Source organism: Manis javanica, chromosome 6, assembly GCF_040802235.1.
Source record: "Manis javanica isolate MJ-LG chromosome 6, MJ_LKY, whole genome shotgun sequence".
Taxonomy (NCBI): Eukaryota; Metazoa; Chordata; class Mammalia; order Pholidota; family Manidae; genus Manis; species Manis javanica.
In genome coordinates, this window is record NC_133161.1 from 45,051,281 (window position 1) to 45,069,675 (window position 18,395).

Genomic DNA, 18,395 nt, shown 5'->3' on the forward strand with positions numbered 1-18,395 from the left:
GTGTGGCTACTAGAAAATGTTAAATTACACATGCAATCTTTATTTTCTTTCTATTCAACAGTCTACTGTGTAGTCTAACAGAATCCTTCTGTTCTCTGTTTCTTTTTGCCTTTGAATGCCTGCCCTCCCAATCCTTGCTTCATTTTCTTCACAGAAGCTTTCTTGAACTTTCCCTCTGAGGTCTACAGATTTTATATTGAGCTGAGAAGATCAAATTGCAAGATGGGACCTGGGCAAAGATCTCCCTAAGGAGCCTGCGGTGGTGGACTGACCTGGGGTTCTCTTACCTGGGAACGAAACCTCTTGGCAGGCAAATAAGCAAGCCGGGAAGAGGGGTGAGTGGGATGCCACCCAACACCCTTGGCTCCCAGGGGCTCACCAGCAGGCTATGGCCTTTGTCTCGAGAGACGGCTCGAGGTTAGCCCTCCCCTCATTTCTGCCGCCTCATGTCTCCACTTTGTTTTTTCTCTCTTTTCTGCTGCTGGGGGCCTTTGCCCGGCCATCTCTGTGGGCTTGAGTTTGCCTTGGTGGTTTCCTGGAGCCACCTCACCAGCATCTGCAGCTTCAGCCCCTGCCCCCTGCTCCACTCCACTGCTTCGGGAGAGCCCAGCACCGAGCAGGCGCAGCCCCGTGCCTGGCCCCGGCCCAGCCTTGGTCTGCTGTTTGCCCGAAAGTGAGGCTCAGACCCTCTCCATCGGCCAGAACCACCCTTTACCAGGTGAAAGGAAAGGATCCCTCCGGGCCAGGAGATCCCCAGGTCTCCCTGGTATCTCTGGTAACCAGATGCCCATGAACTGAGCTTCTCTCTGGTGTCCCTTGATACAGATTTGGTCTTCCCTGGGATTCTGTTTACCAGACCAGGGTCAGCTTTCTATGTTTCCTCTTCTACCATTATACCTTGTTGTTAAGTTCCTGCTGAATTGAGCTAACTCTGCAAATCTGATTAAATCTCAAATCAGGGTTTTGGAAATTACAAACAACATATTCCTTGCCTGTGGGCTGACGTGTAATTCATGGGTTTGCTTTGGTGGCCGTAAGTCAGGAGACTCTCCTTAAGTCTGCCTTTGATGACAGGAAGCAGAGATGCATGCCGGGGTGACTGTGGAGAAGGGCCGGGAAAGAAGTCACTGGCTTGTGCAACTCATAGGCAGGGGTGAGACACAGCCAAGAGTAAAAGGGAACCCTCACTGCTGACAGGTGAGGCTTAGGAGAAGAGGGAGGAAGTGTTAACACCCATCCTGGCCTTCTGAAGAATGGAGCCATGCGTGGACGAAGACTGACTCACGGCGCGGGAAGGCAACTGCCTCTCCGGTTCTCTCCCATTTACCATTGTCTCCAAAACAAAGTCTCAGTTTTGTGCAGCTACATCTTGAACACCTCTCACGTACTTCTAGGAGAAATCAGGCCTCAGATGCAGAGCCCTTCCAGGCAGCAGTGTTGAGTTGGAATACAACAGCATGACTTTATGTGAATTTGTTTTTGTGTTAATTTCTATTTATTGAAAAGTGGTTTTCATTTACAATGTGATGCTTAAAATTTTCTTTAAAATTAATCTATTAGTGTTCAAATAGTCAATCCAAAGCAAAAATTTAAGCAAATATAGGTGGGACTGACTGATAGCCAAAAAAAGGAAAGTGGCTATATTGCCTGAATGACTGACGTTTGGGAATCACAGTCCTAAAGGAAGAAGATACAGAGAGTACTGTGAGAGCCCAGAGTTCTGCATTTAGAAATTATCCTGTCTCCAGTTTCCTTCATTCCTTACATTCATTACAATAGTATTTTTCAAAGAAATCTTTCTTTTCTGTGGTTTTACTGATTTGAGAAATTGGAAATTGAAGATTTAAGGAGAGAATGTTAATTTAAAATAGTTTGACCTTAAAGAACAATGCCAGAAACTTAAAAAGGTATTATTAATCACTCCTTTAAATTTTTTTTTATTAAAGTTATCATGGATATACAATCTTTTTTTTTTTTTTGAGAGGGCATCTCTCGTATTTATTGATCAAATGGTTGTTAACAACAATAAAATTCTGTATAGGGGACTCAATGCACAATCATTAATCAACCCCAAGCCTAATTCTCAACAGTCTCCAATCTTCTGAAGCATAACAAACAAGTTCTTACATGGTGAACAGTACAAGGGCAGTCATCACAGAAACTTTTGGTTTTGATCACGCATCATGAACTATAAATAATCAGGTCAAATATGATTATTGGTTTGATTTTTATACTTGATTTATATGTGAATCCCACATTTCTCCCTTATTATTATTATTATTTTTAATAAAATGCTGAAGTGGTAGGTAGATGCAAGATAAAGGTAGAAAACATAATTTAGTGCTATAAGAGGGCAAATGTAGATGATCAGGTGTGTGCCTATAGACTAAGTATTAATCCAAGCTAGACAAGGGCAACAAAACATCCACGGATGCAGAAGATTTCTCTCAAAACAGGGGGGGTGAGGTTCTAAGCCTTACCTCTGTTGATCCCCAATTTCTCACCTGATGGCCCCCCTGCGACTGTGCCTGTCTTAGGTTGTTCCTCCCTTGAGGAATCTTACCCGTCTCTGGCTAACCAGTCATCTTCCGGGGCCATACAGGGAAATGTAAAGTTGGTAAGTGAGAGAGAAGCCATATTGTTTGAAAAGGTTAGCTTTTTACTTCTTTGCAGATTTACTGTAGGATGCCTTTTCGTCCTGCTGATGCTGTGTGTTGTTGTTCAGAAGCTTTTTAATTTGATGTAAGTACTATTTGTTCATTTTTGTTTTTGTTTCCCTTGCCCAAGGTGATATATGTTCAGGAAAAAGTTACTCATGTTTATATTGTAGAAATTTTTGCCTATGCTTTTCCTCTAAGAATTTGATGGTTTCATGACTTACATTCAGGTCTTTGATCCATTTCGAGTTGAGTTTACTTTTGTGTATGCAGTTAGGCAGTAACTCAGTTTCATTCTCTTACATGTAGCTGTCCAGCTTTGCCAACAACAGTTGTTGAAGAGGCTGTCATTTCCCTGTTGTATATCCATGGCTCCTTTGTCATGTATTAATTGGCCATATTATGTGTGGGTTCATATCTGGGCTCTTTATTCCATTCCATTGATCAATGGGTCTGTTCTTGTGCCAGTACCAAATTGTTGTGATTATTGTGGCTTTGTAGTAGAGCTTGAAGTTGGGAAGCATAGTCACCCCAGCTTTATTCTTCCTTCTCAGGATTGATTTGGCTATTCAGGGTCTTTGTGGTTCCATATGAATTTTAGAACTATTTGTTCTAGTTCTTTGAAGAATGCTGTGGCATTTTGATAGGGATAGCCACTCCTTTAAATTTAATACTATAAACTGGTACCCCTGAAGGGAATGAATTTTCTAAAGCTGTAGATCCTCAAGTGGGTCCCAGACTCGACCATAATAGAAAAGGCTGAATTAGCATCTATACTGGATAAGCATTCATTTAGTGGGACAGTAAAGGGATTTTCATCCCTTTACATTCTTTTTGGTAAGGATATTGTGTCCTTCTGCTGCTTAGAATGTTGAATTGTAGTGTCTCTTGCTCAATCATTCAGGTTATAAAAGGAAAGTTATTATGTGGGGTCCTGCTGAGAATCTGTAAGGCTTGTGATGTTTAGCAACTTGATAGGTAAAAGAAGAAAAACAAGAGTGTGTCAAAGACCAGGAGATCTATGTGACTTGGTGGAAAAAAATTTGAGAACCACTGGACTTAAATGTGGATGGATACAAGCTTATGAAACATACATTAATTGGCACTGACAGGTTTAGAGGTCTGTGAATTTCTTTTTGAGTTCAAAAAAAATTTTTTTAAACTGTCTCTTTGGAATGTGTGGGTTTTCCTATCTGGAGGAAGGATGAAGGGACTAGTTCAAGGCCTTTCCATTTCCAAGATAATGCTCTATGTTATATACCCAAGAATGACTGGAGACGTGGCTGAAGGAGCTCATGCTATAAGAAAGCGAATCAGGGCAACTTGGGGGTAGGTCAGATAAACCACATAGAATAGCTGGGGCCCCTGTCCTTACCCAGACAGGAAGTTCAGCATGTCCAGAAGGTTTTCAAGGACCCCCAAGGAGATGGCATCTCCTGATCATCCACCACTTGGAAGTCTGTGCCACCTTACCCTGTGCGCTCCCACTGCCCTGCTTCACTCCACATGCCCATTGCCTCTCTTCTCTCCCCAAGGTGCTCCAACAGAGCAGATTTTCTATTGAAGGTACAAGGAGAGCTGAAGTCTGGTTGCAGGCAGCACGCCCCAGGATGGGCAGTAACGGTGGAGCTGTCACTGTTTACAGGTTCCTGGGCTCTGGCTGCCGCCGGAGGCTTCTTGTTCGTGTCTCTCTCCTCAACCGTTTTGTACTCAGACCTTCTTTCCCACCAGACCCCATGGTTCCTCTGCTCCCACTTCTGGGCTCTTTCCTCTTTCAGGGTATGTGGAAGCCTCCAATCCCAGTTAGCCTTTCTATGGAAAATAATACACCTTTCCATCTCTAATCCAGTCTAGGACTGAGGCCACAGTTTTGTTTCTTTAAATCAAGTTTTACTAAACAGTAGGGTTACCTCTCTTTGGTCACCTAGCCTAGCAATGTAACCCACAGCAGAAGCAACTAGGTTCTGTTTTCTTCTTTAATATATCTCAGATCAATGTCTTAAGCATGGCTTATTCCTGCCCTAAGCAGAGAAATTCCAGGACCAAAGGGAGGTGGAGGGGATCTTTCCGTGGCTTGTTTGTTGGTGATTTCATTTGTCTCTTCAGGTGCTGGGACCAGATTGCTCTTCTGCTGGGAAGGCACATGCAGCCAAAGATGAATTTGGGGAAAGCAGCCGCTTGCTCCTCTAACCATGGACAAGGAGGGCAGCGGTGAGATGGAAGTGATCCCATCAGAGCCTCACTCCCACATTCAGCTGTTGAAAACCAGCCGGGAACTTCTGGTCACTCATATCCACAACACTCGGTGTCTGCTGGACAACCTGCTAGAGAACGACTACTTCTCCGCCGAGGACGCCGAGATTGTGTGTGCCTGCCCCACGCAGCCCGACAAGGTGCCATGACAGGGCCTGGAGCCAGCAGGAAGCCAGCCTGTAGCCAGAAGGGGCTTCTCCCAGTCAGCTTGAGGGAGGAGCTTTGGGAGCTCAAGGTGCTGGGCAGAATTTCCCACTGGGGTTCTTTAAGAACATAAACACCTGAGTTATATGCTTATTGCACAAATTACGCATTTTACTTCTGTGTAAACACAGAGCAAACTCCCCTTACCTCAGCTCTCCTCGCTATGTGTATTGGTTCTCAACCAACTTGTTTTTCAATGTACTTTAAGGTAGTAGGCAGGAAAAAGTGAGCAAGCATTAAAAAAAAAGAAAAAAAAAATGAGCAAAAAACACCAGCAGTGATGTTCATTCAATGTCTTTAAACTCTGGAGAGCTGCTTGCTGCTGGCGAATAGTCAGACTGGCCCTTGCCTCTGGTTTGAGAATGTGTCTCAAGCAGGGTCCATAATAAAGAATTTTCCACACCTCCCTGTGAGAAATCTTAGCAGCCCTTAGTTTCATTTTAGTTTTGTGTCATCTTCTGAAAAATAGAATTGGCGAGACCAAAAAACCCCTTCTTGGTTAGAGGGGTGACAGAACTTGTTCATAACATGATCCTTCTGGGCTCAAAAGAGAGCAGGTTTTCTGGGGGCGGGGGGGTGTAGTAGCAGATTCCTGTGATTTTTATTTCCTGTATTTTTAATAATGCACAAAACCATTTTTAAGGTATAACTTAAGGGGGGTCTGTTACCCCCTTGCCATGTGGCCCAGTGCCCACCCCATTATCGTAGGGGGTCACGTTGTCCCATCCACACTCATTCCTGGATGGCAGTGGCTCTGGGTTAAGAGGGAAAAGGAGACACAGAGAATCCCAGGGGTGGGTGGGCACTGCTCTGTTTATGAGTTTGACTTTCTCATTGCGAGGCTCATGGAAGCCGCCTGGTTTCTCAGAGCTGTGTGGTTTTTATTTCTTGCTGAGGCAGTCACTTCACAGATTCCAGGCCCTCAGTGTTAGCATCTCACACTGGCTGGGTGGACGGTCACGCTTGAGGCTGCAGAATGAGCTTGTGGACCTCTCTGATGGGGGGACAGCCCTAGTGCCAGCTCACACCCTCGTGCTTATGCTGCCTCCAGGTCCGCAAAATTCTGGACTTGGTACAGAGCAAGGGTGAGGAAGTGTCCGAGTTCTTCCTCTATGTGCTCCAGCAACTTGCAGATGCCTACGTGGACCTCAGGCCTTGGCTGTCAGAGATCGGCTTTTCCCCTTCTCAGCTCATTCAGAGCAAAGCTGTTGTCAACACTGACCCAGGTATGAGTCAGCTCCGGGGGGGCAGTGCAGACACCGAACAAGCAAGGCCTTGCAGTTTGGAAAAGGGGTCCTCAGAGTGTGGGCTGCCATAGCCAGCCCTGCCTTCCACCTGGGGCAGTGGACCCAGGTGCTCCGTTCCCTTTTAGAAAAGGAGGGCTGATCCCTGTCACCTGGCTGAACTGACCATGTGTAGCTGGTCTTCCACAGAGGGGCCCATGGAAGGGTGGGAATGTCTACTGTTCTGACCTCATTTCCTGTTTTAACACGTATAGACATTTGAATGGCGCATAAATTCAAGTTGCCTTTTTTTCCTTTTTAAAATCTTCCCGAATCTGATTCTAGGCAGTTTTTTGTCATCCCTGGATGCCAGTCCTTATTTGCAAAGCACCATGGTACCCATTAGCTAACTGCCGAGTAGAAGGTGTTTGTTTAATAATGTGCCCACTGGGTGGCACTGGATGCTAGGGTACAAGGGGAGCAGACCCAGATATGGTTCCCACGCTCAGGGAGCTCAGAGACTAATGCAGGAGGCCAGCAGGAAATCATCACACAAGTGTATAATCGCGAGCGGTGATGGGACAACAGCAGTTGAGCATGCTGAGCGAGCCGTGTAATCGGGGCAGCGATCTGGCCTGGGGACCAGCCAGTCTTCCTTCCACGCTTGTGTTGTTCACTTGGAGACAGTTGTTGGTAGTACCAGCACCAGGGTCCCAAACTCTAATTTTTAAATAATCCACTTTGACCTTGAGAACAGAAACAAAGGACAATGTCCTGAATAGGGAGGTGTGTGTTTAGGGGAAACCAGGCCACCCAGCAGGGTCAGGGCCGAGTTCTTGTTTCTACGGCTCCAGTGGACACCCGCTGGCCACTGCTGGCTTTTTAGTCTTACTGTTTCTTCCTGCTGTACTTTGATTCCTTTCCCAGGAAACAAGGAAAATAGCCCTGTGATGAATAGTTCTTTCAAAATATTTCTCCATCGCTTCCTTTAGCCAGCTACTTTGGTAGCTTTTATAGTATAACTCATTTTACAGGAAGCCAGATATGAAAGAATACATATTGTATGATTCCATATATATAAAACATCCAGAAAATAATTTGGAGAGACAGAAAGCAGTTTGGCCAGTTGCTGGGGCCAGGAGTTGACTGCACATGGGCTTCTGATTGAGATGTTCTAAAACTGGATTGTAGGGGTGTTTGTGTAACTCTGTAAATTTAATAAAAATCACTGACTAGTATAAAATACTTACTGTAAAACAGGTGAATTTTATGGTATATAAATTATGCCTTAATAAGACTGTAAAAAATATCCATTTTAAAAATTCTACACAGACAATTAAGTTGGCCAAAGTTGATGGGAAAGGATTATAGATAAATCTGGAAATGTGCATGTGTGTCTAATTTTTGTTCATTGAATTATAATTAAAACCCAAAAACCTCTTTTAAAGGAATTTATAGAACACCCTTGGTCTGGGGAAGGACCACCTCCCTTTTGGTGTAAGCTCACCTTGTAGCTCAGGGTTGCTGAGAGCATGGTGCTCGTGGAAGCACATTAACTGTCTGCTCCCCTGTGGGCAGCCTGGGGCTCAGCTGGGGGGCCGGGGCTGGCGTGCCCTGCGTGGTTTGAGAAGGCTGGTTTTCATGGCAGTTCACTCGGTCGTGGTGCTTCAGAGGAGGCGCAGCGCCTCTCTAATCCAGATTAACATCGGACGTTGTCTCTGTTCACCAAGTCTTAGCATTCAGTTTTGTGAGACTTCCTATTGTTTCAAGAGCAGTGCAGTAAGAGAAGGAAGTTTAGGGCAATTTTTCCCTCAGCAGTACAAGATTCAGGGGGACTGGCTCATGTTATTTGAACAGGACCTAGGGGCTGGGGTGGGACAGCAGGGTGATCTGGCCTGGCCCTTACATTGAGAGGGCTTCAGATTATAGCTGGCCTTCGATGATAACTTGTACAGAGGCATAAGGGAGTCTGCCTCAGACACCGGTCCCAGTTGAAGTCTGTGCCCTCTGGCCAGCTAAATCTGAAGTCAGGCAGGGCATGGGGGCCTGAAGACCCTCAGATTTTGGAGCACTGGCTCTTTGAGGGTCTTGAGGACCTGCATTTGAGGGGTCACTGCACTTGGCCTCAGGGTCCAGTTGGGGTTCATTTGTCCATGGGGTGCTTCTCCTGAGGCCTCCCTGTGGGGTGCCGGTTCTGCCTGCCTCTCATTCTCTGCCTCCACCTGTCCCCTGGACCTCACCTCCTGGGACCCCTGTGCCCACTCTCACTGTCCCTCCAGTGAGCAGGTACATCCAGAAGCTGCGACACCAGCTGGGCCTCGATTCCAAGTTCGTCCTGTGCTACTCACAGAAGGAGCAGCTGCTGCTGGAGGAGGCGTACACGGACACCATCATGGAGCTGGTCGGCTTCAGCAACGAGAGCCTGGGCAGGCTGGGCAGCCTGGCCTGCCTCCTGGACCACTCCACGGGCGTCCTGAACGAGCAGGCTGAGACCGTGTTCGTGTGCGGGGACGCAGGCGTGGGCAAATCTATGCTGCTGCAGCGGCTGCAGAGCCTCTGGGCCGCGGGCCAGCTGGACGCGGGAATCAAGTTCTTCTTCCACTTCCGCTGCCGCATGTTCAGCTGCTTCAAGGACAGCGACGTCCTGTGCCTGCAGGACCTGCTCTTCAAGCATTACTGCTACCCAGAGCAGGACCCTGAGGAGGTGTTTGCCTTCCTGCTGCGCTTCCCCCACACAGCCCTCTTCACCTTCGACGGCCTGGACGAGCTGCATTCAGACTTTGACCTGAGCAGTGCGCCTGACACCTGCTCCCCCTGGGAGCCTGCCCACCCCCTGGTCCTATTGGCCAACTTGCTCAGTGGAAAGCTGCTCCAGGGCACCAGCAAGCTGCTCACGGCCCGCACAGGCACTGAGGTCCCACGCCAGCTCCTCCGGAAGAAGGTGCTGCTGCGGGGCTTCTCCCCCAGCCACCTGCGGGCCTACACCAGGAGGATGTTCCCTGACCGGGCTGTGCAGGACCGCCTGCTTGACCAGCTGGAAGCCAACCCCAACCTCTGTAGCCTGTGTGCCGTGCCCCTCTTCTGCTGGATCATCTTCCGGTGCTTCCAGCACTTCCACAGAGCCTTCGAGGGCTCCCTGCAGCTGCCCGACTACACAGTGACCCTGACTGACATCTTCCTGCTAGTCACCGAGGTCCACCTGAACAGGGTGCAGCCCACTAGCCTGGTGCAGCGGAACACACGGAGCCAGACAGAGACCTTCCTCGCAGGCCTGGGCACCCTGCACTCGCTGGGGCAGGTGGCCCACGGGGGCATGGAGAAGAACCTCTTTGTCTTCCACCAGGAGGAGATGCAGGCCTCCAAGGTGCGCGAAGAGGACCTGCAGCTGGGCTTCCTTCGGGCTGTGCCGGAGCTGGGCCTCGGAGGGGAGCAGCAGTCCTATGAGTTTTTGCACATCACTCTCCAGGCCTTCTTAACTGCCTTCTTCCTTGTGGTGGATGCCAAGGTGGGCACTCGGGAGCTGCTCAGGTTCTTCCGGGAGTGGGCACCTGCTGGGGTGGGGGCAGCAGAGTCCTGTTACCCCCCCTTCCTCCCTGCCCAGTGTCTCGGGGGTCGGGGCCTGGTGGGGGAAGACCCCTTCAAGAACAAGGATCACTTTCATTTCACCAACCTCTTCCTATGCGGGTTGCTGTCTAAAGCCAAACAGAAACTCCTAGGGCACCTGGTGCCCATCACGGCCCTGAGGAGAAAGCGGAAGGCCCTGTGGGCACATCTGTTTGCCAGTCTGCGGTCCTACCTGAAGAACCTGCCTCGAGTTCATTCTGGCGGCTTCCACCAGGTGCAGGCCATGCCCACCTTCATCTGGATGCTGCGTTGCATCTATGAGACACAGAGTGAGAAGGTGGGACAGCTGGCCGCCAGGGGCATCTGTGCCGACTACCTCAAGCTGACCTACTGCAACGCCTGCTCGGCCGACTGCAGCGCCCTCTCCTTCGTCCTGCACCACTTCCGCAAGCAGCTCGCCCTCGACCTGGACAACAACAATCTCAACGACTATGGCGTGCGGGAACTGCAGCCCTGCTTCAGCCGCCTCACCGTCATCAGGTGAGGCTGCCAGGCATGGGGAGCCACAAGGGGCCGGGTGGGCCAGGTCTGGGGGCACCAGGACTAGCATTGGGTGGGGACCTCCTGGACCCTAGGACTCATGTCGACTGGTCTTGGAACCTCTGGACCTATTCCATCTCAGGTGGCAGAGGGCAAGGATCACGGCTTCCAAGTCCAGGGACCAGCTGGGTGTTGTTGGACACGTTGCTTAATGTTACTGAGCCTCAGTACTCTCATCTGGAAAAAGGAGATGCTCGTATCCCAGTGATTACAGTAATAGCAACCAGCATTTATTGAGAATAGGTGAAGTCTACTACAAATGTTACCCTGACTTAATCCTCTTAACTGGTAGGTACAGTTATTATTTCCCATAGGTACTGTAAGGTAGGTTCTGTCATTTCTAGTTTGGCAAAGAAAGTAGAGGTACAGAGAAGTTACTAAGTTGCTCAAGGTCACACAGTGGGGTCACGGTGGAGCCAGAATCATAATCTACCTTTTGAGGTGAGGCTCAGAGATGGCCCGTGAAATGTTTACCACACATGGAAGCCGTTATGGTTGCAGAAAGGGCAGACTCTGTGCTGATGGGCACTAGGTGCTTCCCATGATCCAAGCCACCAGGCCTGAGCTGCCAGGGATCTCAGTAAAGAATGCTGACTCTTGGTTTGTTTCCCATTTGATGGTTTAGAGGAAAGTGGGGCTGCTTGCTTCTGTTAGCATTTCCTGTAAATGCTTGTAAATCTCTGAGGATTACAGTTCTCTGTTACTTGGCTCATGAATTTCTGAAGAGCAGAGGAGATTTGGAACTGACCCCAGGTACTTGTTACACCAGGGCCAGAGTGTACATTGTGCGGGAGCGGTAGGAGGTAGGGCACCCACGGCTTCCCTGGCTGGGAACCAGAAGGCCGGGGGCCTGCTCTCTGCACTCTCAGCCAGTGAGCCTCCATCCGTGGCCGTATGTGGACCCACATTCAGTGCCTCCCTGCGCTCATTTCAGAAGGTGGAGTGTGCCAGTTTGGGCCCTGCCCTAGGCAGCTGTCCCCAAGTGAATTTTTCCTCCATATCAGTAAAAGAGAGAGTAGGGGAAATGGGTAACCCCAGGGAAGCATTTTGAGGTCTCTGAGGCCAGCACCTAGGATTAATTTTGGCTAAGGGAAAACTCAAAATATCAGTGGCTTTGATAAGTGACAAGCTTATTTGTCTCTTATGCAGAAGCCTAGGGGAGGGTGTTCAGAGCTGCTACGGAGCCTGTGGGACCCCCAGGATTCCAGGCTCGTGTCTGCCTTCCCACCTGGCTGTCTTCTCTACCTGACTTCTAAGAACTCTTAGCCCGACATGGCTGCTCAAGCTCCAGCCAACATTCACTCAGTATTCTAGCCCCCAGGAAAAAGGAAGGGCAAAGAAGGATGCATCCCTTTTTGAAGAGTTCTCAGCTATTGCTAATGAGAGTTCTGTTTACATTTCATGGGACTGAACTTAGTCACATGTGCCTACCTAAAAGATGGGGGGTTCTGTTTCCAGGAAAGTATAGCTACTGGGAGTGACTAGTAGCATCTGGCACCGTGGGATGGCCATGCAGTGTGTGCATACCCTGTGCCCTAGCACCTAGTGGGTACCATGGGGTGTGGGGTCTAGAATGTCTCACCTGATCATTTTGCTGTGGTCTAAAAATCAAGCTTTTACCTGTTCAGCCTTTTACTTATGACAGAGGTCAAATTGTGGGCCCAATTTGGCCCATGGCTTGTGTTATAAAGTTTTATTGCAACACGGACATACCTGTTTATTTAGATATTGGCTGCTTCACCCTACAGAATTGAGTAGGTGCAATAGAGACCATATGGCCCGCAGCGCCTAAAATACTGGCTGTCTGGCCCTTTACAGGACAGGTTTACTGAGGCCTGGCTCATCGCCTCCCCCAACCCCGGAGCCTTAGCTCTCCCCTCACTCCCATCTGTCCCCGAGCCATCCGCTATCCTTCAGCCTCACCTAAGTGACAGGGTGGAGGATTGAGAACATCTGGGTAGTTTGTTATAGAGATCACTTTGTTAGTAACAATTATTCCACATTTTAGCCACATCAAAGTATCCTGCTTGTGTAGGGATTTCACAGAGCAATTGCTGTGTGCCACAGGCCCTTGTCCAGAGGCATTCATCATCTCAAGACTATCTTTTCCTGCCCCTGCCCTTAGCCAGGCCCACTGAGGCAGCGTTTGCGTTAAAGAGGAGTTGGACAGTGCACTTGCCGGCCTCTTCTGGTCAGGACACTGGTGTTTCTCTGTTGCCACTGGCACTTCCCTGCAGGACCACGCCGTAGTTACTGCCTGCCTCGACTGACCTTTCCAAGTAGCTAGTTAGCTTTAGCCCATGTGTTTCCAGATGGGGAGGCTGTTGGCATGATGGGTGGGACAGTTCTTGAGGGGACTGTCCAGTGTTTTGCAGGACACCTACTGTCTGTGGCCCCACTTGCTAGATGGTAGAACATTCCTTCCCTCAGCCCTGTCACCACTGACAGCAGCTGTACAAATTTCCACATCCCGCAGACCCCTGGGCAGTTAAGAACCACACAGAAGGTCTGGCCACATGTGGGCCACCCAGAGATGCAGGGTATCAGAGATGGCTGTCCTAGGGGTCCTTCATGTGTCCCATGTAGCTCTTGTGTTGAATCAGGGCTGTGCTGTAGCCTCACTGATGGGGTGGTTCCGGGTGGGCCTGCTGGCCCATGGTGTCCAGGCTCGGTAGGGTCTGTCTGTCCATCTGACTGCTGCGACGGTTCTCTCAGGGGATGTGTATAGCTGGGGAGACTCTAGGACCGACAGGCTCTGGATGCTGCAGATGGGGTGCTCCTTCCTGCTCTTTTGTTGCAGACTCAGCGTGAACCAGATCACTGACAGTGGGGTGAAGGTTCTGTATGAAGAGCTGACCAAATATAAAATCCTGACATTTCTAGGGTATGTATTTCTAAGCACCAAGCCAGCTATACAGTAATAATACAGCAGGAGTTGCCATTCATGTGGGTCACTGGCTGGGAGATGGAGGGCCAGGGGCCACAGGAGGAGCGCTGGACAGGCTGCCAGGAGTTCCCATCTGCTCGCTCCTGAGCAAGATGGGAAGTGTCACTGAGCCCAGGCTGCTCCCTTGTGTAACTGGGATCCTCCTTGAGGCCAGTGGTTTTACAAGTGGTGACTGGGAGATACAATGAGAGAATCTGCAGGGATGTTTGGTAAACGTTAGATACTGTTTCTGTGTTAGACTGCATGGCTATAGGCCCTTGATTCCTCATCCAGCACCCTTGGGGCAAGACATGAATCAGAATTCAGGGTGTGCTGCCTGGTAGTGACATGACACGCTAAGTAACAGTGGGTCTTGGGCCATCCCCCATTTCCAAATACTTTAATATTCCTGCAGCAAAATGTATGAACATTCATACCAGTTGGGATAAAGAACCACGAATAGCGCTACATCGGCTGCCAAAATAATTACGAAAAACTGGGTTTTCAGAGCCTTTGTTATTTGGAGATTGAGGTAAGGGATTGTGGCCGAGGTCAGCCAGCCCCACAGCCCCCACTGAGGTGGTGAGGGGGCGCCACTCGGCCAGCTCCTCTGGGCCTGTGCCCTCAGCTGCGGAATGAGGCCACGGAAGCACATGAGTGCAGGCCGCCTTTCAGCTCAGGAGTGCTGGGTGGCTGTGGAACCTTCCTGGAAACCTGTCCAGCTAGCACTTTCTTCTCTCTGCCTTGTTGATTTGCCATCAAGGGTAAAATGGCTAAAAGTAGACACTGAGGTGGTTGCAATTCTCAGAAACTTTCCCCCTAAAGACGCTGCCTGTAATCTTAATCTAAAAATACCCGTCACCTGCCCTTGTGGGCGCTTGCTTTGGGGGCTTGGAATGGGCTCGTCACCCTCATGTCAGCCCTCGGAAGGAGCTGCAATTCTTACACCTGTGTTACTGATGGAGCAGTCATTTGTCCCAGGTCAGTCATTTGTCCCAGGTTACAAGGCTGGGGAAGGTGGTGTCACTGGCTCTGAACCCAGCCTGCCAGATCCCAAAGCCCCAAACTGCTCTCCTTGTGTCCAGCCTAGGCTTCTGAAATCAGCACATAATCACTCAGAAAATGGGGTGGGGGTCCATAAGATGCTGTCAGGAGTTATAAAGTATAAAGTCTCATGGCTGTGCTTTCTCTTGTAGCTTATACAACAACCAGATCACCGATGTTGGAGCCGGGTACATCGCCAGGATCCTGGACGAGTGCACAGGCCTCACGCACCTTAAGTGAGCAGGGTGGGCTCGGTTCTTCGGGAGCTTCTCCTGGTCACCCTTCACTATTCAAACAGAGATTACATGTCACATAAAGGGTTCCTACCCTAAAGCCTTCTTGCTTGCCCCAGGGCCATACTGGTCACCCGTGCTGGAGAGGTGAGCTGGCCACCTGGGGAATTACGGCCTGTGGGGGAGGCTCGGAGTTTGGAAGGGCCATCTACCCATGCAGGGAGAAGCATGGCATTTTGCTTTCATTAACTACTGACAGGAAGACAGGCCACAGTGTCAGCCTTTCTGGAGGTCTTTTGTCCCCCGAGGAAGTTCCTCATTGTCTTCATTCATTCAGGCTTCTATAACAAAATGCCATCAACTGGGTGGCTTATAAGTGCTGGAAGTTTCCTTCTCAGTCGTGGAGGCTGGGCTGTCCAAGAGCAAGGTGATGGCAGATAGGTGTCTGGTGAGAGCCTGCTTCCTTATCCCTTCCTGCCGTACCCGTGCCCTGTGGAAGAGGGGACAAGGGAGCGCTCTGCAGCCTCTTTATGTCACTAACCCCACTCAGAGGGCTCTGCCCCCATGACCTAGTCACCTCCCAAAGGATTGCCGCCTAATACCATCACCTTGGGAGGAAGGATTTCAGGGAGGCACAAACATTCAGACCACAGCACCAACCTAGTTGCACACAAGAGCTTGGTCATTGGCCCTGTCACAGAAATGCCCTGCTGAGTGCGACAAAGCGCCGGCCTTGGAGGAGCCCCTGGTGCTGCCCTGGGCACACACACACCTCAGACGTTTGCACCTGCGGCAGGTATCCCTGGCCTGCAGGTGGAGATAAGTAACTCTCTGGAGGCCATTGAAAGAGCCCCTGGGGAAGCTCAGTTCCTACATTTCTGCAGAGACTGTGACCACCTCCTGGAGAGGAATCCCGACTGGCGCTCAGGCTTCAGGTCCTTCCCTGAAGGGAAGGTCGGGGCATGGCTGCTGTGGTCTCATGAGCAACCACACCCCCAAGAGGGCCAGAGGGGCTCTGTGACACTGGAGTCCCCTCACAGCTGGAGGCTGACATGTGCACACTTCTCTCTGCAGACTGGGAGAAAACAAAATAACGAGCGAAGGAGGAAAGTGCCTTGCCCTGGCTGTGAAGAACAGCAAATCAATCTTTGAAGTTGGGTGAGTAGAGGCGAATGCACGCATGTATGATACAACCTGTTGTGTGGACATGAGTGCCCGGTGGTCTTTCAGTACATAGATATCCCAAAAGGACCACTGGGGCAGGCCCCAAGGAGCTTCCATCTCTGATGCCCTCGTGGGCCCCGCCTGGCTTCTGCATGCAAAATGAGGTGGCAAGTGCCACGACCAACTACAGCTTCGATTGCATGGGACTTAACGTAATTGATGCAAAAATCAGTATTATTACTGCTGGCAAGTTGAGGGAGCTATTCCAGCCCATGTGGTGAGTTTCCCTAGGTACATGCTCTTCATTTTAAGGATATTATATATTCTCTGGAGGATTTTTTTATTCAGTTTTTTTATTGTGGTTAAATACAAATAACATAAAAGTTGCCATCCAACTCAATTTTAAATGTACAGTTCGGTGGCATTAAGTACATTCGTATAGTTGTGCAACCATCCCCACCATCTGTCTTCAGAACTTTCTTCATTTTGCAAAACTGAAACTCTGTGCCCATTAGACAACCACTCCCCACCCCCTCAGCAACCACCCTCCCACTCCATGCATCTGACCGCAGTAGGCGCCTCACGTACGTGGTGTCATGTAGTATTTGTCCTTTTGTAGCTGGCTTATTTTCTAACTTATTTCCTAACTTAGCATGCACATAGGAACAAATAATAGGATACGAATAATTGGTCAAGATGGCCACTTTTATGTCCTTGAAGTTCATCCATGATGTAGCATGTGCCAGAATTTCCTTGCTTTTTAAAGCTGAGTAATAGTCCATTGTATTTGCCACGTTTTGCTTATCCATACATCTGTTGATGGACACTTGGGCTATGTCCACCTTTTAGCTATTATAGTGCTGCATTAACATGGGTGTACAAATCTCTCTTCAATAATTCTATTTCAATTCCTTTGGCCATATATGCAGAAGTGGAATTGCTGGACCAGGTGGTAATGCTTGAGTTTTCTGAGGAACTGCCGTACTGTGTTCCATTGTGATTACACCATTTGCATTCCCACCAGCAGTGCACAAAGGTTCCGAATTCTCCACATCCTCACCTATACTTGGTATTTCCTGTTTTTTGCATAGTAACTGTCCTAATGCCTATGAGGGTATCTTTTGTGGTTTTGATTCTGGGGCTTTTTATATTGTTGAGATTTTTTATCTATGAAGGAAACATATAATTTTATTTGTAAACTATGGGAAGTTTAAAAAACATAATAATTATGTTCCCAGAAATACTCACTGTCAGCATTTGGGGTCAGAGCTGTGCACTTTCTTGCTCTCACGTATGTATGCTCTATTCTACATTAGTACTTATTTTGTGCCACTATCCTTTTTCTTAACCTCATGTCATGAATAGTTTAACACTTTATTAAGAATTTGATATCAATCACTTGTATAATACACACACTTTTTATACAAAACACTGGAAGCTCTCATTCTGGGGCTTTAACAGGCTGCACCAGGAAGGACGCAGGTGGGCCACTGGCATGGTGGGAGTGTGCAGCAGAGGCAACCCCAGCTCATTGTGAGTGAGCCATGCAACTTGCTTTAAAGTGAACAGTGTCCTTCAGCCTATACAGAAGAGCAGACACTCAGTATAGGCCAGGCCCTGTTGTAAGTGCTTTGCATATACTGAGCGACCTAATCCTGACAACAGCCCTGCCAGGGAGTGCTCTTACATACGCATTCTGCAGATTGTGGAGACTAAGACCTGAGAGTCCCGGGTTTGCCCAAGCGTGCACAGGCCAGGGGTGGTGGAGCCAGGATGTGACTCTGGCTCTGGAGCCCCATGTCTTACAATGCAGTCTGGACCCCCCTTTAGCCAGATCCTCTCAAGGTGTCTGATCTGGGGAGAGCACAGCTTCATCATTGCACTTCCCCGCCCAAACCAAAACAACCCATCCTGCATGGTTTGGTAGCATCCTCTTAAAAGCAACACTGCTGCTAAGGTTTCTAAAGGTGCTTCCTGAGCAGCTGGTCATGTCTGCCTGAAAGTCTACTCTGTGGGGGGCACATGTCTGGGCATCATGAGCTTAGGCTCTTTGACAGCTCTCTAAAAGCTCGGGGGAGGTACTTGGTGTCTAATTGTGCAACTAACTGATCAACTTATGCTCACAAGGCTACTGCTTTTTACCCCTACATTGCCCTTTGAATTTGGACTCCAGAGCAGCTCACTAAGGAGCTGGTGTAGAAATTTGTCTCTAGGCCAGAGCTCCGAGGACAGAGCAAAAACACCTGCCTGTTGAGCCTACAGTCAGGCCATGACCACTAGCAAAAAGCAAGAGGTGAGCTGGAACTAATGCTCACTCACTGTCTTGCCTCTGTCCTTAGGATGTGGGGCAACAGAATTGGTGATGAAGGAGCAAAGGCATTTGCAGAGGCTCTGAGGAACCACCCCAGCCTGACCAACCTGAGGTAAGCGAGGCGCAGAGACCTGCTGTCTCCAGGGCCACCTGGTCTCTCTGCACCTCTTGGTGTGCCAGGAGTGGACTGAGGGGTCAGTGCCCCTAACGGGGGAG

The 18,395-nt window shown here is 49.2% G+C and overlaps 1 protein-coding gene across 13 annotated transcripts in view; it reads left to right on the plus strand.

Moving 5' to 3' along the window:
* The window catches only part of NOD1 (nucleotide binding oligomerization domain containing 1), a 56,291-nt gene that overhangs the window by 24,940 nt on the left and 12,956 nt on the right, over positions 1-18,395 (plus strand). For 3 of the 13 annotated variants that reach the window (XM_037027386.2, XM_037027382.2, XM_037027389.2), the window contains 9 exons: positions 155-335; positions 2,674-2,742; positions 4,764-5,050; positions 6,166-6,340; positions 8,617-10,441; positions 13,302-13,385; positions 14,624-14,707; positions 15,779-15,862; positions 18,208-18,291. In XM_037027386.2, coding sequence (XP_036883281.2) covers positions 4,850-5,050; positions 6,166-6,340; positions 8,617-10,441; positions 13,302-13,385; positions 14,624-14,707; positions 15,779-15,862; positions 18,208-18,291 — 2,537 coding nt within the window. In that variant the 5' untranslated portion in view covers positions 155-335; positions 2,674-2,742; positions 4,764-4,849. Of the gene's footprint in view, positions 1-154; positions 336-2,673; positions 2,743-2,791; positions 4,303-4,763; positions 5,051-6,165; positions 6,341-8,616; positions 10,442-13,301; positions 13,386-14,623; positions 14,708-15,778; positions 15,863-18,207; positions 18,292-18,395 lie in introns of those variants that run through there. The other 10 variants (XM_037027384.2, XM_037027388.2, XM_037027387.2 and 7 more) reach the window with 8 other exon arrangements.